Source organism: Eucyclogobius newberryi, unplaced genomic scaffold, assembly GCF_026437365.1.
Source record: "Eucyclogobius newberryi isolate DKJ021-1_F unplaced genomic scaffold, fEucNew1.0.hap1 SCAF_3, whole genome shotgun sequence".
Taxonomy (NCBI): domain Eukaryota; kingdom Metazoa; phylum Chordata; class Actinopteri; order Gobiiformes; family Gobiidae; genus Eucyclogobius; species Eucyclogobius newberryi.
Genome location: NW_027315945.1, coordinates 8393656 through 8414593, shown reverse-complemented (window position 1 = coordinate 8414593; position 20938 = coordinate 8393656). Strand labels below are relative to the sequence as shown.

Below are 20938 nucleotides of genomic sequence, written 5' to 3'. Positions count from 1 at the left end.
GGTGAAGAGAGGGGCAGAGTTGTCAACCGATCACCACCTGGTGGTGAGTTGGATCCGCTGGCGGAGGAGGAAGCCGGACAGACTTGGCAGACCCAAGCGCATTGTGAGGGTCTGTTGGGAACGTCTAGTGGAGCCCTCTGTCAGTAGGGTATTCAACTCGCACCTCCGGGAGAGCTTCTCCCATGTCCCGGGGGAGGCTGGGGACATTGAGTCCGAGTGGACCATGTTCTCCGCCTCCATTGTCGATGCGGCTGCTCGGAGCTGTGGTCGCAAGGTCTCCGGTGCCTGTCGTGGCGGCAACCCCCGAACCCGGTGGTGGACACCGGAAGTAAGGGATGCCGTCAGACTAAAGAAGGAGGCCTATCAGGCCACTCTGGCTTGTAGGTCTCCGGAGGTCATCGACGGGTATCGGCAGGCCAAGCGAGCCGCGGCTCGTGCTGTCGCAGAGGCAAAAACCCGGGCCTGGGAGGAGTTCGGGGAGGCCATGGAGGAGGACTATCGGTCGGCACCAAAGAAATTCTGGCAAACCGTCCGGCGCCTCAGGAAGGGGAAGCAGTGTCTCACAAACACCGTTTACGGTGCGGGTGGAGGCCTGCTGACCTCGACTGGGGATGTCGTCGGACGGTGGAAGGAATACTTTGAGGATCTCCTTAATCCCTCAGTCACGTCTTCTGAAGAGGAAGTAGAGACCGGGGACTCGGAGGCTGGCTCATCCATCACCCAAGCTGAAGTCACTGAGGTTGTCCGCAAACTCCTCGGTGGCAGGGCTCCGGGGGTGGATGAGATCCGCCCTGAGTACCTAAAGTATCTGGATGTTGTAGGACTGTCTTGGTTGACACGTCTCTGCAACATCGCGTGGCGTTCGGGGACCGTGCCTCTGGACTGGCAGACCGGGGTGGTGGTCCCTCTGTTCAAGAAGGGGGACCGGAGGGTGTGTTCCAACTACAGAGGGATCACACTCCTCAGCCTCCCGGGTAAGGTCTATTCCAAGGTACTGGAGAGGAGAATCCGACCGATAGTCGAACCTCGGATTCAGGAGGAGCAGAGTGGTTTTCGTCCCGGTCGTGGAACACTGGACCAGCTCTATACCCTCCATCGGGTGCTCGAGGGTTCATGGGAGTTTGCCCAACCAGTCCACATGTGCTTTGTGGATCTGGAGAAGGCTTTTGACCGTGTCCCTCGGGGTGTCCTTTGGGGGGTGCTCCGGGAGTACGGGGTCCGGGGCCCTTTGCTCAGGGCTGTCCGGTCCCTGTATGACCGGAGCAGGAGCTGTGTTCGCATTGCCAGCAGTAAGTCAGACCTGTTCCCAGTGCATGTTGGACTCCGCCAGGGCTGCCCTGTGTCACCGGTTCTGTTCATAATTTTTATGGACAGAATTTCTAGGCGCAGTCAGGGGTCGGAGGGGGTCCGGTTTGGGGACCACAGGATCTCATCTCTGCTGTTTGCAGACGATGTTGTCCTGATGGCTCCATCAAACCCGGACCTGCAACATGCACTGGGACGGTTTGCAGCCGAGTGTGAAGCGGCTGGGATGAGAATCAGCACCTCCAAATCCGAGGCCATGGTTCTCGACCGGAAAAAGGTGGCTTGCCCTCTCCAGGTGGGTGGGGTGTCCTTGCCCCAAGTGGAGGAGTTCAAGTATCTCGGGGTCTTGTTCACGAGTGAGGGAAGGATGGAGCGTGAGATCGACAGGCGGATCGGTGCAGCGGCTGCAGTGATGCAGTCGCTGCATCGGACCGTTGTGGTAAAGAGGGAGCTGAGCCGAAAGGCAAAGCTCTCTATTTACCGGTCGGTCTACGTTCCTACCCTCACCTATGGTCATGAGCTTTGGGTAGTGACCGAAAGAACAAGATCGCGGATACAAGCGGTCGAAATGAGTTTCCTCCGCCGGGTGGCTGGGCGCTCCCTTAGAGATAAGGTGAGGAGCTCGGCCACACGGGGGGAGCTCGGAGTAGAGCCGCTGCTCCTCCACGTCGAGAGGAGCCAGCTGAGGAGGCTCGGGCATCTGTTCCGGATGCCTCCTGGGCGCCTCCCTCGGGAGGTGTTTCAGGCATGTCCCACCGGGAAGAGGCCCCGGGGAAGACCCAGGACACGCTGGAGAGACTATGTCTCTCGGCTGGCCTGGGAACGCCTCGGGATCCCCCCGGAGGAGTTAGAGGAAGTGTCTGGGGAGAAGGAAGTCTGGGAGTCCCTGCTCAGACTGCTGCCCCCGCGACCCGGCCCCGGATAAAGCGGCAGAAGATGGATGGATGGATATATATATATAAAATATATTACATATATATTATATTATATAGTGTATATATATATGTATATATATATATTTTCCGGTATTAAGATACATTTTGTGTAAAATGATGAGCTGAACACTATGATGTATAACATATATAGCTAAGTTATACAAAGGCTCTGCAGCGCCCCCTTGAACATTTAAATTAGGTCAAAAAATGTACTTAAATATAGTCAAATCAAATTTGGCACATACAGTCTTCTTACCATTTTGATTAATAAAGCCAGAGATGGCATACCTCCATCAGCAAGCATGTTACCGTGGAAACCTGACAAATGTTGTCATTGATTTATGTGTTTTGGTTTACAAGCATTTTGAAAGGGATGAAAAAATTCACTTTGATGTAGACAAATTAAATTTGGCACAGACATCCGTGCGGCTTTAATTATTATTATTGTTACTATAGTGTAATGCTGTGCTGGAGGTCCCTGTACAGGCCCTACTGGCAGAGGACAAACTGCTTTTGTGTTCATTAATCTCCGACTCTGAAAGAGTCAGTGCCTCACTAGTCCTGAACCTCACCGCACGTCACTGCCAGTCAGCGTTGCAATAGTGTGCACACAAAGCTGAAAATGGTTAAGGTCATGACCAGGCCTGTCTTGAGTCAGACTCAAGGCCAGTAAACACGTTAAAACATATTTTATTTGCTGTGTGATCAAAGCAGTGTGCGAATGCCCATGCGGGCTGGCAAGCTAAATGTGTCAATCACAATTATAATATTTTCCACAAGGTCCTAAGTTATCTAAACAGCAAGGTCGATACAAGCTTTGTGTGAGCTCTGTTGGTTTAAGTGCTGTTCTTTGGCAACAAAATGGGTTGCATGTGAGTTTATGTAATGTTGACTTCACAAAGTCCCAGGAAAGACACATGAGTTTAGAACAATAAGAAAAAAGGTTCCCTTTGGGGTGGCTGGACTCAATAGTGTGGGTGGCGTTGGTATATGTTTTGGGGGGAAACATAGGGGGATCGTCTATATTATTAGTGTATTTATATAGCGCTTTTCCACCTTCAAGGCACTCTTGACTAAGGACACAACGACATTGCCCCACTGTGGCACCTGGTGTTCCAGTGGTCTCCCAACCAAGTAATAACCAGGCCCTGTCTTTGCATTGGCAAGCAGGTATGGCCACATCACCTTATAATACTCCTACATATTCTGATCATGCATTTACACAAACACTCTCAAACAACTCGGTTGCATCCTGACGTGGTTAAATTGTGTTTTATGTTTTCTTGTGTTTGGTTATCCGGTTATTTTTGCACGTGGCCTGAAAATTAATTTTACGCACTGATGCCAGTCCGCAGGAATAAAAACTTTTGGGCAGACATCTCAGTTAGTGTTTTAGAACCATTAAAAAACTCACGCACAAGGCCTTGTGTCAGTGCAGGTTGTCAGAAAATCAGAATTAAATCAAAAGTATTTATTATAAAGCTATAAAAGATTACAAAGCTCTGATTCAGCCTTTTCCTAGTAGCCTGCAACTATTCAGGTCTTATGCCAGGACTGCTGACTGCTTGACTCTCCCTCGACCCAAGTATTTATAACACACATTTATGCAATAGTTAAGTCTTCTTTTTGAGAATTTCCGTCCGTCTCCAGGGCGACAGTTTAGTTTCAACATCAGATGTTCCTGTTTAAACATCAGATGTTCCTGTTTTTCACCAGTCAGTATTGCAATAGTGTGCACACAAAGCTGAAAATGGTTAAGGTCATGACCAGGCCAGACTTGAGTCAGACTCAAGACCAGCAAACACACTAAAACATATTTTATTTGCTGTGTGATCATTAAGCAGTTTGCATATCCCCATGCGGGCTGGAAAGCTAAATGTCAATCACAATTATAATATTTTCCACAAGGTCCTAAGTTGTCTAAACAGCAAGGTCCATACAAGCTTCGTACGAAGTCTAGCTATGTTGGTTTAAGGGCTGTTCTTTGGCAACAGAATGGGTTGCACGTGAGTTTGTGTAATGTTGACTTCACATGAGTTTGGAAAAAAAGGTTCTGTCTTTGAGATAGCGCTGGACTTTCTTGGGCGGAACTATATGACCTGCATATAGTGGTATATGCAGGTCATAACGTTTCAGATTTGTATTAATCCCCTGTTGTCCCTGTTTGTTGGGGTGGCTGGACTCAGTAGTGTGGGTAGCATTGGTATATGTTTTGGTAGCGCCAATTCCTGGGGGGATCCTCGTCTTTATTAGTGTGTATTTATATTGCGCTTTTCCACCTTCAAGGCACTCTTGACTAAGGACACAACGACATTGCCCCACTGTGGCACCTGGTGTTCCAGTGGTCTCCCATCCAAGTACTAACCAGGCCCTGTCCTTGCATTGGCAAGCAGGTATGGCCACATCACCTTATAATACTCCTACATATTCTGATCATGCATTTACACAAACACTCTCAAACAACTTGGTTGCATCCTGACGTCCACGGAACTGGTTAGATTGTGTTTTATGTTTTCTTGTGTTTGGTTTTCCGGTCAATAGTGTGAGTAGTGTTGGTATATGTTTTGGTAGCGCTAATTCCTGGGGGGATCCTCGTCTTTATTATTAGTGTATTTATATAGCGCTTTTCTACCCTCAAGGCACTCAAAATATGTTACTAGGCAATGTGGGTGAAGTGTCTTAACTAAGGACACAACGACATTTCCCACTGTGGCACCTGGTGTTCCAGTGGTCTCCCATCCAAGTACTAACCAGGCCCTGTCCTTGCATTGGCAAGCAGGTATGGCCACATCACCATATAATACTCCTACATATCCTGATCATGCATTTGCACAAACACTCTGCCTTCGCTTGACAATCCTGACGTCCTAGTTAGATTTGATATTTTCTTGTGTTTGGTTATCCGGTTACAGCCCCGGCCTAAGAGCCGGAGCTGTTATCACATATATGCATTGTAGGTAGGATTCAACAAAAAACAGCTGCTTGGATTTAAGTTGGCTTTAAACTCAGTAGTTGTAGAACTGTTGCACTATTTTAAGTTTCCCCTGAAACTAACCTTCTTTGCTACCCTAACAGCCCTGTAATGGGCCTCACAAATCATATTTTTATCACATCAGTCCTGATTAACCGTTGTAAGATAAGATAAGATATTCCTTTATTGTCCCACATGGGGAAATTTCATTGGTGCAACGCAGGTAGATACAGAGGTAGATACAGAAGAACAGATCACTTATAGGAAGTCTGAAAAACACTTTCAGTAGAAGAACTCCCATAGACAAAATTAAAAGCATGTGTATAGAAATACATAATTCAACTATGCAACAGATGCATTTTGTGTGTTATATTTCTTTATGAGCACAAAAAAGTAGCAGGAGGAACTTGACTCTTATACAATAAACCCTGATCCTTTCCACTGGTCTGAAACTTGATTGGCCTTCATTTCAGCTCGTCAAAGTGTGTTATTTGTTCCCTATAAATCAGACTCACACAAACCTACAAGTACAAGAACTGGTTATTGTTGAGTCTAAAGAGACAAAATGTTGTTAAACATAAAAAAGGAATACAAATTATCAATAAGAATGATGAGAGAGAAACAATTAAGAGTTAAATTGTAAATGGATGGAGAAGAAATAGAACATGTTTCACCAGGGTATGAATTCTACGCTGTTTTGCATTGGTGTGCCGTGAGGACAGGCAAGGCAAGCAGTGATTTACCAATAAAGTCTAAAACCACCTTGTGTCAAAAATAGAATTAAATTGTTACTTAACATAATTAAATAATCTTGCTCCCTTCACTTCAGGGAAAAAAAATAATCTTCAGTTTTCCGGAGTGTGGCTGGGAGTCACAGTGCCCTTTAGTATACCCTACTGGCCACTCAGCATACTGCTGGGATCTAGGTTCCCACTGCAACCTCCGCAGAGGCCAGCAGTTTGTTTTAGAGGTTTGCAAATGAGGGCTTAGGACCACACCAGGCTTAAACAGTGCTGAATAAACCAACAAATTGGGGTAATGCATTAGCTGGTAACGCGTTGGAGTACTCAGATCAGTTTTTTAGAGGAATGTAAATGCGTTAGTTTTGTGCACTCATGTAATCTAGTACTACTAACTTTTTCAAACTAGTAACATGTTAGTTTTGGTTAGGTCATTTTCCCTCACTGCAATTCCAGAGCCAGATTTGTTTCACAGCTGCAGAGTAGCAAGAGAGCCACGGCAGCAAACACTCTGCATCTTGTGACCACGCTCATTGCACAACTAGTGACTGAGAATCTTGTCCTCACGCCAAAGAGAAATAAACTTTCAGATGCACGTTTGGAAAAACTCCTTTTCCTTCATTATAACCACTATTTTGTAGCTGAGGAGTGCTTGGTTTGGTTTAAATAAACTATATAGCTAAACAAGCGTCTTGCTGTTGTTGTGCGCCAGTGCCCTTGCCAATCCAATTTTCATTGCTTGAGGACAGGCCTACACGTGCTTGTTGTCTTATTGTATGGTATTGTATTGTGGTAATCTGTCAACATATAAGATAAATAAAGCTAAATTCATACGCATTTACTTTGTTTATTTGATATTTTAATGATTATGTTATTGTGTTCAGCAACGGAAATTATATAGGTTGTACAATAATGTTAATTAATGGTTATTAAGAGCAGATTCTGTGCTGTGTCGTGATCTTAACCCAGACTGGAATTTTTCGAGAATAAAGATGTTTACAGTTGCAATTGCATAAAAAAACACTTTCTCAAGAACTTAAGAAATAAAAGACAAGTTAGAAACAGGTCTAAAATTTGACATAACATTAGTACCCAGTTCTTCTTAAGAAGTGGTCTCACTACAGCATGTTTAAGAGAAATAGGAACACATCCTGAGCTGAGACAAGTTTTAATAAAAACCATGAGGGAGGGACCTACAGTGGTGAACACTTCCAACTTTATGGAGAAATTGTCCAGTTTGTAGCTGTCAATTGTGTAATTATTTCTGTGAGGGAGGAGAGTGAGACTGGTTCAAACTGGTTGAACATGGCAGAATAAACAGCAGTAGTATGCAAGACTAGACAAATGCTGAAACTGCACTTTGTCAACAAAAATGGGCAAAAAAGCCACACAGTTGGAAATAGAAGCGTAATGATATTTTCAAGATCGCCCAGAAAAGAATGCCTTGCAAGAGTCCTTCTACAAGCGAGGATAGAAGCAAAGAGGGAGACCAAAATTAATGTGGACACATAACCTTTGACAATGGACAGGAATGAACTACCAGTACTATGTTGGTACCATCAGAAAAGCTGAATTGCAAGTTGCGGCATCTTGCGAGTTGTTCAACAGTAAATATTTTTTTATTCTTAGGCTACCCCAAATAAATCCCAACATAAGACCCAACATTTTTCAAGTGGGTCGGTCGGTAGGTAAATTCTTATTTCTTTTACTTTGAAGGCAAAAAATAGATCCAAATTTTGCCATTTTTTAAGTCTGAGTGACCGCCAGGCTTCAACAGTCAATGACGGAAAACGTCACGATCAACCCGATCGGGAGACTAAATCTCCTGATTGTAAGATATTTCAATCAACCTTTTTTACGCTGTTATCCTTTATTTTGGAAGCGAAGGCAAGCGGGGGGAACATGCGAGGGACATGGGCGCCGCCATGTTTGTTGTGATTACGGTGCTGGGCTCCCAGAATGCAATGTGCAAGTCAAATTTAAATCAAGCCATGATAGAGAATGACATGAGCGAGGGCCACATAAGTGGCGCCGACAAAAGCAAACTAACACGTTAAAGGCAATGTAGGCTCCCTCTTGCTTGGTCTATTTTGTTACAGACTCATATGCGTTGTGCAATGTGTTATTTGTCCCTTGGGATGAAAGAGAAGTTCACCAGCGCTATAAAATTATTCAACACAGCGCTTCAGGGAAGATCGGGTCGGTGAAACGGCGAAATATCTGAAAAATAAAAGAATTTGGCGTTTTCTTTTAACAAAATGCTGATATATTTTTTTTCAGTCGGCTAGTTTTATACCAGGTCGGTCAGGTTACGGCAAACAGACATATTATTTTGCTCAGCCTTATTTCTATTCTTATTCTTTATCTGATAGCGTATTGTTATTTTATCCCATAGTAGATTTGAATTGTTTCTCTTTTGACTTATTCATTGTTCATTGTTTTATGTTGCACTGAATCACCAAGACAAGTTCCTATGTTATGAACTTTGTTCAGTGACAATGGCAATATTTCTGATTCTGAGTCTGATAACATCCACCTTATTCCAGAAGCCCCGCCATACTATACCATTACTATATTGTATAATGAACTATATTCATTTTACGAAACTGTTTTACGAAACTGTATTAAAAGTATAACTAACTATATTAATTTTAGACTGTGTTACACTTGGGTTAACTCCTTATACGCACAACACAGTCTATTGTCCCATTTGAGACACTCACTGCTCTTTTTTAGACATTCTTTGATAAGGACGGACACCTTCCTGGAGCAGCTGCGGACTTCAAGGCCACAGATGTGCGAAAGAGCTCATGGAAGAATACTGGAAGGAGGCGTCAACCGTCATATTCCGCCTAATATCTGAATGTTATAAATATAACGCAGAGCAGGGATTTTGGCGCGTCCGGACCGCCCGTGTAAGTCGCCTGTCATATTTGCATAGGGACAGATTTGGTAAGCGCTCTGCTATCTGTATTATTCTTGTACATGGTAGGGATTAAACATCTGATTGATTTTAACTTTCTGATTCTTTCCCCTTCTTTCATAAACGAGCACGCCGACACTACGTAATCCTTCTTCTGGTTGAATTAGTTAACATACGGCTGCCGACCTCGAGAGAAAATAAGTTCTACAAAGACTAAAAAGCCGTTTTCGGGCCGCCCAGAGAGTTGGTGCATTGTTGACTTGTTGGTCACATGAACATTGTATATTTTATACAAATGAATCTACTTTAGAGCATATTTTAGCGTTGAAACGTTGCCCTCATTCTCCATTTAAACCAACGGAGTTTCCGGAAGTGCCATTACAATGAATGTGCCGATAACATGGGGAATGAGGGAAAAGTGGGCGGGGTGGAATAAAGTCAATACAGGACGGAACGTGATGATGATGACAGATAAAGGATCCCTGATGAGTAACCAGAAATGGGAAGAGTGATGGTGGGAAAGCGCAAACTGCCATGGAGACGATGGGCCTGGGGCTGGAGGTGTCGGTTGGGGGGAAAGACCGGCACCACTGGATTACAATGGCCAGGAGCAGCAGGGGAGTGATAGTGTCAAGCAGCAGGTGGCTTTGTATTGGGGATGGGCAGAAGCAGCAACTGTGGGGGTGCACAGAACCATCCAGGAAGAGCATCACAAGGACCTCCAGTAGCAGCAGGGTGAGAATCTCTTCCTGCACGATGGGTACTAAGTACAATAGTAGTGTGGCTTGTGAATTTGGCCAATGACAACAGGATCTGTTTATATTTATCAGTTTATGCCGGACATTGTGCTGGCAGTTGTATCTAAGGACGTGGTTGAGGCAAACCGAGATGACCCCGGGTCCGGCATTGCGCAATTGGCCCAAGAACGCAGCAGCAGAGTGATAAAGTTCTGCCCAGTCTGCAAATGAGTTTTTTTTTTAACTACTTTTGCTTTTAGAGACATATATTTGTTGCTCTTATGTTTTATATACCAGGTCCCAGTCGAACAGGGCGGACAGACAAAAGCTGAATGTGGACATTTTAAAAGTTGGACTATTCCGGATTTTATTAGTGTATTCATTTTATCCTTCTATTGTTGCTTATGTTAGCCTAATTTTATCTAGGTTTAGAATAGCTTTTATTTTATTATGAGATTTTTGTTAGTGTTCTAGAATTTAATAAATTATAATTTTATTCTTGCACCAGTTTTGTTTTATTGGTTACTCCAATTTAGCTCTCACTGCAATTTTTGTTCCATAATAATAATAATAAGGATTTTAACTCGGCTACCTTCCACCAATTAGATAAGGGCACCAAGGGCGGAGAACCACAGAAAGAAGAAGAAAGGACATTTGAGTGTGGTCAGTACATCTAAATGCAGCCTATGGTTCTGCAGATTCACCTTACTCCCCTCCTTGGGTAACACAAGTTGTGAAAAAAAAGTTATCATCTAGTGTAAAAGTCAGAAAAATTACTTTGTGAATGTCATAGAAAAGGATTAAAAGGTAGTCATCTGGACATTTCATTTCTTATTACATCATGTTTTCACAGGAATGATGACCAATAAACATGCACTCGTGATTCAAATGCAGAACATCTGTCATCTTGTGAGGGAGTGTTTTCACAGCTGTTGTGTATGAAATAAAAGGCACTGACTCTGGACTTAAAGCATCAGTGGTGTTGTCCGAAGCATATTGTCTCTTCTAAAATTAAGGTAGGTCAATTTCAGTGTTTCAAATAGGTCTTTATTCCATGACAGATGCTGAGACTAAAATAATAGAAAGCTATTTGTAAGTTTGAACCATTCTTGAACCGTAATATTGGACTCAAAGAATTTTTTTTTTTAATTAATTTTATTCATAGAAAAATGATGCACATTCCAGTTTTGTTTTTGCTCATGGTGAAAATGTCTTCAGCTAGTTCCCTCTGTAAGTGAGCAATTCTTTACATTTGATTATCCAGTATTTGAGTACTCCCTACATGTGTCTCTGCTTTCTGATTTTCAGTGAATGTAGCTCTGGGTGGAGAAGCAACTCAGATTGACACATACAATGAGCTCGGGGCTGCCTCCAATGCCATTGATGGGAAGCGTGATTCTGTCTACTTTCACAACTCATGTACCCACACCTTCACGACCACTGACCCCTGGTGGAGAGTGGACCTGCGGGAGTCCTACATTGTTACCTCCATCACCATCACAAACAGAGGAGACTGCTGTGCTGAGAGACTGGACGGGGCTGAGATCCGCATCGGCAACTCTTTAGATAATAATGGGAACAACAATCCACTGTAGGTTCAAACATCAAAAGTCATGCAATGAAACTTTTGTCAACCAGTTTATATCTATATTTTCAGAGTTGCAACAATTTCACACCTCTCAGCAGGCGTTCTTCACAAGTTTACTTTACCCAACCCCGCTGAAGGACAATATGTCAATGTTTTTCTACCAGGAACAAACAAGTATTTGACCCTCTGTGAAGTGGAGGTCTCCGCAATCAAAGAAGAAAACAGTAAGATTTTTTGCCTCACAAAGTCCTACTTTTGTGTTTTCGCTTTTTTTGGAGTTTTTTTTTCGGCAGTTGATTTCAATCAAATGCACTCAAAGCATTTTCACAAAATCAAATCCAAAAAATCAATTAACTTACAATTAAAAACAAATGTCATTTTAGAGCTGATGGTAAATAAGATAAGATAAGATAAGATATTCCTTTATTGTCCCACATGGGGAAATTTCATTGGTGCAACGCAGGTAGATCCAGAAGAACAGATCACTTATAGGAAGTCTGAAAAACACTTTCAGTAGAAGATCTCCTATAAATAAATAAAACTCCCATAGACAAATAAATACATAAATAACATTGCATGTGATCCCGACAGTAATTGCACATGAATATGTGTCACGACAGCACTAAAGGGCTTCCTATGATAAACTGGGGGAGATAAACGACTATATGCCTTTGTATTTGACAGGAAAAGTGTGTCGCCTTGGCTGTTGATTAATGACTTGGCCTTACAAGACTAAAAAATTCTCTAAATTGCTATCTTGGAAGCTTAGGAAACAACAAGTAGGGAGAACAATGTTTAAAATACGAGACAACCAAAATAATGTATCGTAATTCTAACCAAACAAGACTGAACACAACTCTCGTTTGAATCCTTTTACAAAGAGCGCTTCATCGAAATACCACAAAACTGTGAAATACAATACTTTCCAGATACTCTTAATTTACCCATCATGACTGAGGAGCATATAATAAAATGAGGTGCTAAAATAACAGACTGAAATTCAAAGTGCAACAAAAAGACTAAAAAACAATAAATCTCTAGAGAATGATCGTTTCACCTCAGGGTGATATAAAGCTTTAAAACACTCACTCCCCTACTTTATCAACTTATAATTGGGCCCTTAAAAAATCTCACATCACTCTGAGTTGAAAGGAAGCCATTATATCTTTAATACCTGTTGTGTTTCAAATGCAGCCAAAGTAATTATTTTGAAATTATAACCAGAAATAAGTAGTTGATATGTAGTTGAAACCTTGCCTGACCAGCCATTCCCAACACGTTTTGACATACTACTTTACAAAACCTGAGGGTCTGGGATCCAATCCAGTCGCGGCAATTTCCAAAGGGAGTGATTGACAGGCGGATTAACCAATCAGACAAACGCATTGTCCGTTTGTGTCTAAACAAACATGGTGGATTACGAGGAAAGGATAAAAATAACACAGACTGAGAAACGTTGCCGACTTCTGCTGAGTCAACAATCGACGCACTAAACTCTGTAAATCTGAGCTAAATTAAGTTATATATTTTGTTCTGAATGTTCCGAAAATATTTGAGAGATGTCTTCCGCATTTGAGAGACACGTGACACAAAGTCTTCCGCGTTTGAGAGACACGTGACACAAAGTCATCCGCATTTGAGGGACACGTGACACAAATTAGCGGCGTTGGTTGGACCAGTAAATGCTGGAAAGTTTTTTTGACGCGCCCCAATGGTCCGATTCCAGACCGAGACGCATTCGAACAGAATATGGGCGGGGCTGGCGGGTCAGGCAAGTTGAAACCTTTTCTATCATGGACCACTCTGGGATAAATGAGGGTTCACATGACTGATTAAGGACTGGGACATCATAACTAACATATTTACAAATGATTATGTTATATTTCTGATTTTCAGGGAACATAGCTTTGGATGGAGAAGCGACTCAGATTGACACATACAATGAGCTCGGGGCTGCCTCCAATGCCATTGATGGGAAGCATGATTCTGTCTACTTTCATAACTCGTGTACCCACACATTCACGACCACTGACCCCTGGTGGAGAGTGGACCTGAAGGCATCCTACATTGTTACCTCCATCACTATCACAAACAGAGGAGACTGTTGTGCTGAGAGACTGGACGGGGCTGAGATCCGCGTCGGCAACTCTTTAGATAATAATGGGAACAACAATCCACTGTAGGTTTATTGGCCTTTGAATATTCTAACACACAGTGGCATACACATAAGAATATACCTGTCTGTTTCAGAGTGGCTAAGATTTCCCACATACAATTAGGGCTTTCTGAAACACTTACCGTCTTCCCTGTGGAGGGACGTTATGTAAACGTTTTCCTCCCAGGAACAGACAAGTATTTGTCCCTCTGTGAAGTGGAGGTTGAAGGATACCAGCAAGAAGGTTTGATTCTACTATAGAGGTTTGTTGAGAAGTTTCCATGGTAAACATGTATGTTTTCTTTCAGGTGCTCCAAAGGAGTCTGTGCAAGAGATGAAGGATCCTCATGTCATTGTTGGACAGGAACATGTGTATGGTGGTGATTCCCATAGTGAAGAAGATGTAGAATCACGCCCATTATAGATGATAATCATGTGTAACTGGAGATAATAAAAGTCATTACCTGGTGCTTTGTTATGCTCTAGCTTTGTGGATACATAACAGGCAATTGGTAAAGCATTGGTGTGATGTGTCAAACTGACTGACTGTTAGGTCAATTGGGCTGACCACAACCCCTGCTGGTCACTGGTTGTTGGAGAAGTGTGTTTCATGTGCGGGGGAAATGGAAAGCTCCTTTTTCTCAATTCAAAGTGCATGTGCCTCGTTTCCTGTTCTCTATTGCCTTTTGGATCCAGCATTTTTGGACCCTTGGAGCCATGATTATTGCGTTTGCAGTGATCTGATATTGATATTGATCTGATAGCTGATATTTGTATATTACTTTATTTTGAATTGAGACAAAGATTATTTTTTTTAATCCAAAGTTGCATTTTATTGGTAAATCAGACATGGTAAGAGTTGAAAGCTTGCAAATGGGATCAACTAGCTGGAGCAGCCGCTGCAACTTCTGTGCGTTATTATAATTTTAATTAAAAACGTATTTATTTAATTATTTACCAGGCAATGGTTTGATCCTTTTCCCCTTAGGCTTAAACAGTCTGAAACTACCCTTTTTGTATATCTTGTTTCCTCCTGCCTTTTTCTGTGGCTCAAATACTTGACACTCGATGCTCATGATAATCTTCAGCCGCCTATTTCGCCCTGTGCACAAAAGTTTGACATACCCAAATGGCATTGTTTGTTAAAAGAAGATCTTACAGCCCACATGCAAGTGTGATGCATCATAAAAGAGCTTAGGCCTTCTAGTTTCTGCAGATGTCCATATGAACACTGTCAGGGCCCACACTACAGAAGCCCAAACATAAACAAAACATAATTCTTTAGTCTCGCCTGAATATTGTCAATTTGTTAAGGTCTTAAGCAAGACATACTTCATTGTTCGATTATGCTATTCTACTGAACATGTTGTTTATCGTACAGTTTAACAACTGTGTAAAGTTTCTCATCTGTAGGTACAAGCATTTTTGTGCTGTCGACCATTTTGTATCAAAAAGTATATTCGGAACAAGTTATCCAAAAATGTGCCAACTGTGCCAACTGTTATACTTCAATTTTAGCTCCTCTATGAAAAAGTACATTTTGATGTTTTGGAGACCAGAAATACCTATTATAACTGCTAAAAACAATGTGAAAATGTGTAACATGAGTTTCCCAGTAGAGGTGAGTTTTTAATTTTTAATTTTTTTTAATACATATTTATTTTCTGGGGATATAATAATACATGTAATCCAACGAAATGCGCATCCACAAGGTTAACATGATCGAAAAATGTGGTGCGCAAAATCCCACCGTTCAAAAACTTGGTTCATTGGCTAGAAGACAATCAAAAAGTATTACGTCACTTCTTTAGCATGCTAGCACAGGTAAAAGACCTGTGCAGATGCTAGAAGGGAACGCTTGGTCTAGCTAAAGGGCTGTGCCAGACGAACCTGTGAACAGAAAAACTCGTGGATGGTCTCATTCTGTAGCTGAAAATGTGAGGAGCCGGTGTTTTGATATGGACAGATAGAAGAATCGGCCATGAGTTTAGTTTAGTTTTTTAGTTTACTGAATTATTTCTCGAAATTGGATTACTTCAGGAAAAATACAGGTGGACATTGTTTTCTGTGGATTATTACGGACGGAATGAGTACAGGGGGTGTACGGTGGCTCCCACACAGAGGAATCCCTAAAAGCATGGAAAAGCTGCCTACTGTCCTATACGCAGGCTCTGCGTAAGGCCCAAACCAAATACTATTCAAATCTAATAGAAGTCAACAAAAGTAACACTAAATTTCTTTTCAGCACTGTAGCCAGGCTAACAAACTGTCACAGCGCAGTAGAGCCCTCAATCCAAGCTTCTCTCAACTCTGATGATTTCCTCCTATTTTTTAACAATAAAATAAAAATAGTCAGAGATAAATTAGATGAAATGACTCCCACTATTAGCCCTGAACTTGCCCAAGCAGTAAAACTAATGTCCCATTTAAATACATCAGTAAATTTAGAAAGGTTCACAGCTGTTGATCAAGCAGAGATAACTTCAGCCATTATGTCCTCTAAAAGCTCAACTTTTATCCTAGACCCGATTCCAAGCAGACTCCTCAAAGACATTCTCCCCCTAATTATAGACTCTTCTCTTAATATAATAAATACTTCCCTGGAAAGTGGCTATGTTCCACAGTCCTTCAAACATGCAGTCGTTAAACCTCTTTTGAAAAAGCCTAATCTCAATCCTGACCTATTGGTAAACTACAGACCTATTTCAAATCTTCCCTTTGTGTCTAAAATCCTTGAAAAAGTTGTAGTTAAACAGCTCATCTACAGGACAATCACTTATTTGAAGTTTTCCAGTCAGGATTCAGAGCCCACCACAACACTGAAACTGCACTAGTTAAAGTCACAAATGATTTGTTATTAGCTGCTGCTGATGGACTGGTCTCAGTCCTGGTCCTTTTGGACCTCAGCACAGCGTTTGACACCATTGACCACAACATTCTACTGCAGAGGTTAGAATGTGATGTAGGTGTCAGAGGAACAGCCCTCAGCTGGTTTAAATCCTATTCATCACATAGGTACCAATTTGTTAATGTAAACCAGAGCTCCTCACCTTGTAACTTACGGTGTGCCACAGGGATCAGTACTCGGTCTAATTCTGTTTACTCTTTACATGCTGCTGTTAGGGAACATTATCAGAAAGCATGGCATTAACTTCCACTGCTATGCAGATGACACACAGCTGTATTTGTCAATGAAACCTGATCAGACTGATCAAGTAGACAGACTTAGTGCTTGTGTGAAGGATATAAAAACCTGGATGACGCTTAACTAACCTTGAAAAAAAACAAAGTCATTGTGCTGGGCCCTAAACATCTACGAGACGCTTTATCTGAGCAGATACTGGACAATGTCAGTGTAGCCTCCAGTTCTACTGTAAGAAACCTCTGAGTCTTATTTGACCCGGAGCTCTCATTTAAAGCACATATAAATCAAGCCTGTAAAACAGCCTATTTACATTTGCGCAATTTAGCCAAAATCAGAAGAATCCTGCCTAAAAGCGATGCTGAAAAACGTATCAATGCATTTGTAACATCTAGTTTAGACTACTGTAACTCCCTGCTCGCAGCGTGTCCTAAAAGCTCCATAAAAAGCTTTCAACTGGTTCAAAATGCAGCAGCAAGATTACTAACAGAAGAGAACACGTTACGCCTGTGCTCAAGTCCCTTCACTGGCTCCCTGTCGAGTTTAGAATCAAATTTAAAATTCTACTCCTGACCAACAAAGCCAGTGGTCCCCAAAATTTTTGACTCAAGGGCCAGATTGGGTTCTAAAATTTGGCCGAGGGGCCGGGCCAGTAAAATATGGTGTGTTTGTGTGACTTATTATAAATGACACGTAAGATTTGACCTTTAACTTGTAACAAAGCAACAAATGCAAGGCTCAATGTACAAATTGTTTTCCAAATGCATTAAATAATGATTAATTATCTACTGTCTTCTACTGTCCACAAGAGTATTCTTCAGTGTGTCAAACACTTGCGCTTCCTGCTTGATTAGCCCCGGTGGCCGATTGTGGTGAATTTTATTTTCTGCGCGCCATAGATTTTCTTGTGCGAGCAGTGCACCATGTGGCAGCAGTGCGCAGCTGCGCAGGCACGCAGCTTAGAGGGAACAGTGGCATCTCTTGGGGAAATGTGGCATTACAGGCGAAAGGTAAAAAGAACGGCCAGCCACAGTATCGTGAGTTTGAATTCCGACTCCGACATTTGCTGCATCTCCTCCTTTCTCCCTCATCATTCCCCTTCCTTTCTTTCTCATTCCATCTACTGTCTAATAAAGCCTACGGCAAAAAAAAAAAAAAAAAAAAAATATATATATATATATATATATATTTTTAATATAACTTGGACAAGCTTGGCGGGCCGGATTGAAAGGCCCAACGGGCCGGATGTGGCCCGCGGGCTGTAGTTTGGCGACCACTGTACAAAGCCATAAATGACATGGCCCCATCCTACCTCAAAGATGCTATAGAACCATATCATCCAAACAGAGCTCTTCGCTCTCAAAATGCTGGCCTTCTGGTGGTCCCAAGAGTCTCTAAAAGCACAGGAGGAGGTAGAGCGTTTAGCTACCTAGCTCCTGTGTTATGGAATCAGTTCCCGGTCCATGTTAAAGATGCCGACACAGTCTCTTCATTCAAGACCAGGCTTAAAACGTTCCTCTTTGAAATCGTTTATGGTCAGGCCAGTTAGGAACAGAAATATAAACCTAGAGTTTCAGCTACGCTGCCCTAGGACCAACTATGCTGGGGGAAGTATGGCAGCTTGAGCACTATCCTCTGCTTCTGACTACTTATTCTATCAAACAATATTTCATATTTAATTCCACTTGCAAACTGGTCATTGCCTTTTCTTTTTCTCACTCCCAAGGACCTGTGGACCCAGATGCTCCTCTCCTGGTGAAGCGGTCTCTACCCCGTATGGATGGTCCTTCATCTGCCTGGAAGATCTGGTTCTCCTCCTCAAGAGCTGGTTCTCCTCCTCAAGAGCTGGTTCTCCTCCTGAAGAACTGGTTCTCCTCCTGAGTGGGTCCAGCTCCACTGTCTCCCTCGCGTCCATCTGTCCGTCTGTAGGAGTCAGATCCCCCCTTCACTGTGGAACTCCTCCAGGGCTCTACTTTTCCCAAGGAGGTTTTTTGTAGTTTTTTCTGGTCGAGAAGTAGGAGAACGAATTAAATATTTAATATTTAATTCCACTTGCAAACTGTTCATTGCCTTTTCTTTTTCTTTTTCTCACTTCCAAGGACCTGTGGACCCAGATGCTCCTCTCCTGGTGAAGCGGTCTCTACCCCGTATGGATGGTCCTTCATCTGCCTGGAAGATCTGGTTCTCCTCCTCAAGAGCTGCTCTCCTCCTCAAGAGCAGGTTCTCCTCCTCAAGAGCTGGTTCTCCTCCTGAAGAACTGGTTCTCCCCTTCACTGTGGAACTCCTCCAGGTTTCTACTTTTCCCAAGGAGGTTTTTTGTAGTTTTTTCTGGTCGAGAAGGAGGGTCTAAGGACAGAGGACTCTGGAACATCGTCCCTCGCCACCACAGACATTGCTTAATTAGTTTTTCACTGTTGCCCTCAGAGGCAACCGTTGTTGTTGATTTTGAGCGTTACAAAAATACATTGAATTGAATTGAATGGAAAGGGCTCTTGCCTCCCAAGAAGGAGATCATGGGTTCGATTCCCGGACCAGACCAACATCACATGATCTCTCTGGGTGGAGTCTGTATGTCCTCCCCTTGTTACCATGGGTTCTCTCCGGGTTCTCCGGCATCCTGCCACCGTCCAAAGACATGCAAGTGTTAGGCAAAATTGGCAACTCTAAAATTGAATGAATGTGAGAGTGAATGGTTGTCTGTAATGTCTATGTCTCTGTGTTGGCCACTGTCCAGGGCGTACCCCGCCTAATGCTCAAAGTCATTGGGATAGGCTCCAGTCACCCACGACCCGAAAGGGAGCAAGCGGTAGAAAATGAATGAATGAAAGACTGAGTACAGCTACTGATGGATTGAACCCTGTTGGGTCCGTCAGAACCGCAATACAGGTAAGAAATGTGTAATAAAAGGTTGATTTTTATCTCGAACATTGGTATTTGCTTATTGGGGCATATTATTCAATGCAAATCAATAACATATCCGTTTTTTTGAGAAAAAAAAGATTTTTTACTGGTATTGACAGTAAAAATAAAAGTGACGATACAATTGAACGTCTAAAGTCTTGTTTCCGCACCTGCGCGGGGGGCTGGCGGACGTAATGGCGTAAGTGGTCAGTTGACTATTTAATCGAGTTCGATGTCATTAAGGAGTGCATAGAATATGCAACTGTCACTTCACAAGAGACTTTATCAACACAAGGCACGCAAACTCAGGATTACAGATCTCTTTTGACAGTGAGATGAAGATTCTAAGGAATACTGAGTAACTTTCCCAGAATTTGTAGCCTTGAAATGGAAAATAGATACATGTCACAAAAATCATAGAAATCATAGATACAGAAAAAGTCAAAAAGTGAGAAACACCAAAAATCTACCTAAGCAGAGTAAAAAGACCTCGAAATCTAGGAGCAATTAAATTCACTGCTCTGGGAGTTCTAGTCTTAAACCATTCCATTGTAGCTCTGGTTTTATGTTTAGGGTCGTTGTCCTGCTGAAGTTGAAGCTCCGCCCCAGTCTTGTATGTTGCAGATTTTCTTCCAAGATTGGCCTGAATTGACTCCATCCATCTTCCCAGCAACTGAGCAGCTTCCCTGTCCCTGCTGAAGAAAAGCAGCCTTTAGACTAGAGCACCTTCTTTCACGTGTTTGCCGTGTCCCCCACATGGCTTAGGGTTAGGGTTAGGGTTAGGGCTAACCCATGGCTTTCTTCATGCTACTCATAAAGTATGACTAATAGATGTCCCATGGACAGATTCTCTGTCCACCTGAGCTGTGGATCTCCTCCAGAGTTAGCATTGGCTTCATGGCTGCATCTCTGATCAGTGCTCTTGCGGTTCGGATGTACGTTTTGGTGGACGGTCATGTCTTTGTAGTAGATTTGTAGTTGTGCCATACTCTTTCCATTTCCGGAATAATGGATTGAACACGGGTCTGTGAGATGTTGGGAAATTATTCTAAACCTACTTTAAATTTCTCCACAACTTTATCCCTGACCTGTCCGGTATGTTCCTTGGACTTCATGATGCTGTCTGCTCCCCAACATTCTCTTAAACTTCTGTGGCCTTCACAGAACAGCTGCATTTATAATGATGCAAATGAACTCTGTTTAATCATTAGGTCAACATTCAATCTTACTGCAATCATCAGGCAACTTCTGACAGCAGTTGGTTGCACTCAGGGAAAAGAGGCTGAATACTTCTGCATTAGGGCTGTAGTCCACCCAAAAAATGATTTGTCAACCACCATAATTTGTCAACTAAACAAAACAAAAAATAAATAAATTATACATATTACAATTTTTTTTACTTATAAATAAACAAATAGATATGTTTGTTTTTTGAAATCATTATTAATATTATTAAGAGACTAACAAAACAAATACTACAAGGCCAATTCACTTTTTATACACAAAGGTATTTAAATAACATCACTTACAGGTATTATTCT

General features: G+C 42.5%; 1 protein-coding gene across 1 annotated transcript; it reads left to right on the top strand.

Moving 5' to 3' along the window:
* Positions 1-10608: 10608 nt before the first annotated feature.
* On the top strand, positions 10609-13793 carry LOC140374167 (uncharacterized). The gene is made up of 7 exons (XM_072460979.1): positions 10609-10627; positions 10777-10841; positions 10920-11202; positions 11269-11423; positions 13096-13378; positions 13450-13598; positions 13663-13793. Exons 2-7 carry the CDS (start codon positions 10781-10783, stop codon positions 13776-13778), a joined length of 1047 nt encoding a protein of 348 aa, XP_072317080.1. The 5' UTR covers positions 10609-10627; positions 10777-10780; the 3' UTR covers positions 13779-13793.
* The last annotated feature ends 7145 nt before the right edge of the window (positions 13794-20938 follow it).

Excerpts from the sequence above, each read along its gene's own strand:
- LOC140374167 (XM_072460979.1), top strand. The coding sequence starts at position 10,781 with ATGATGCACATTCCAGTTTTGTTTTTGCTCATGGTGAAAATGTCTTCA. Across the intron at positions 10,842-10,919 it reads GTCTTCAGCTAGTTCCCTCT|TGAATGTAGCTCTGGGTGGA; the intron begins GTAAGTGAGCAA and ends TCTGATTTTCAG. Across the intron at positions 11,203-11,268 it reads AATGGGAACAACAATCCACT|AGTTGCAACAATTTCACACC; the intron begins GTAGGTTCAAAC and ends CTATATTTTCAG.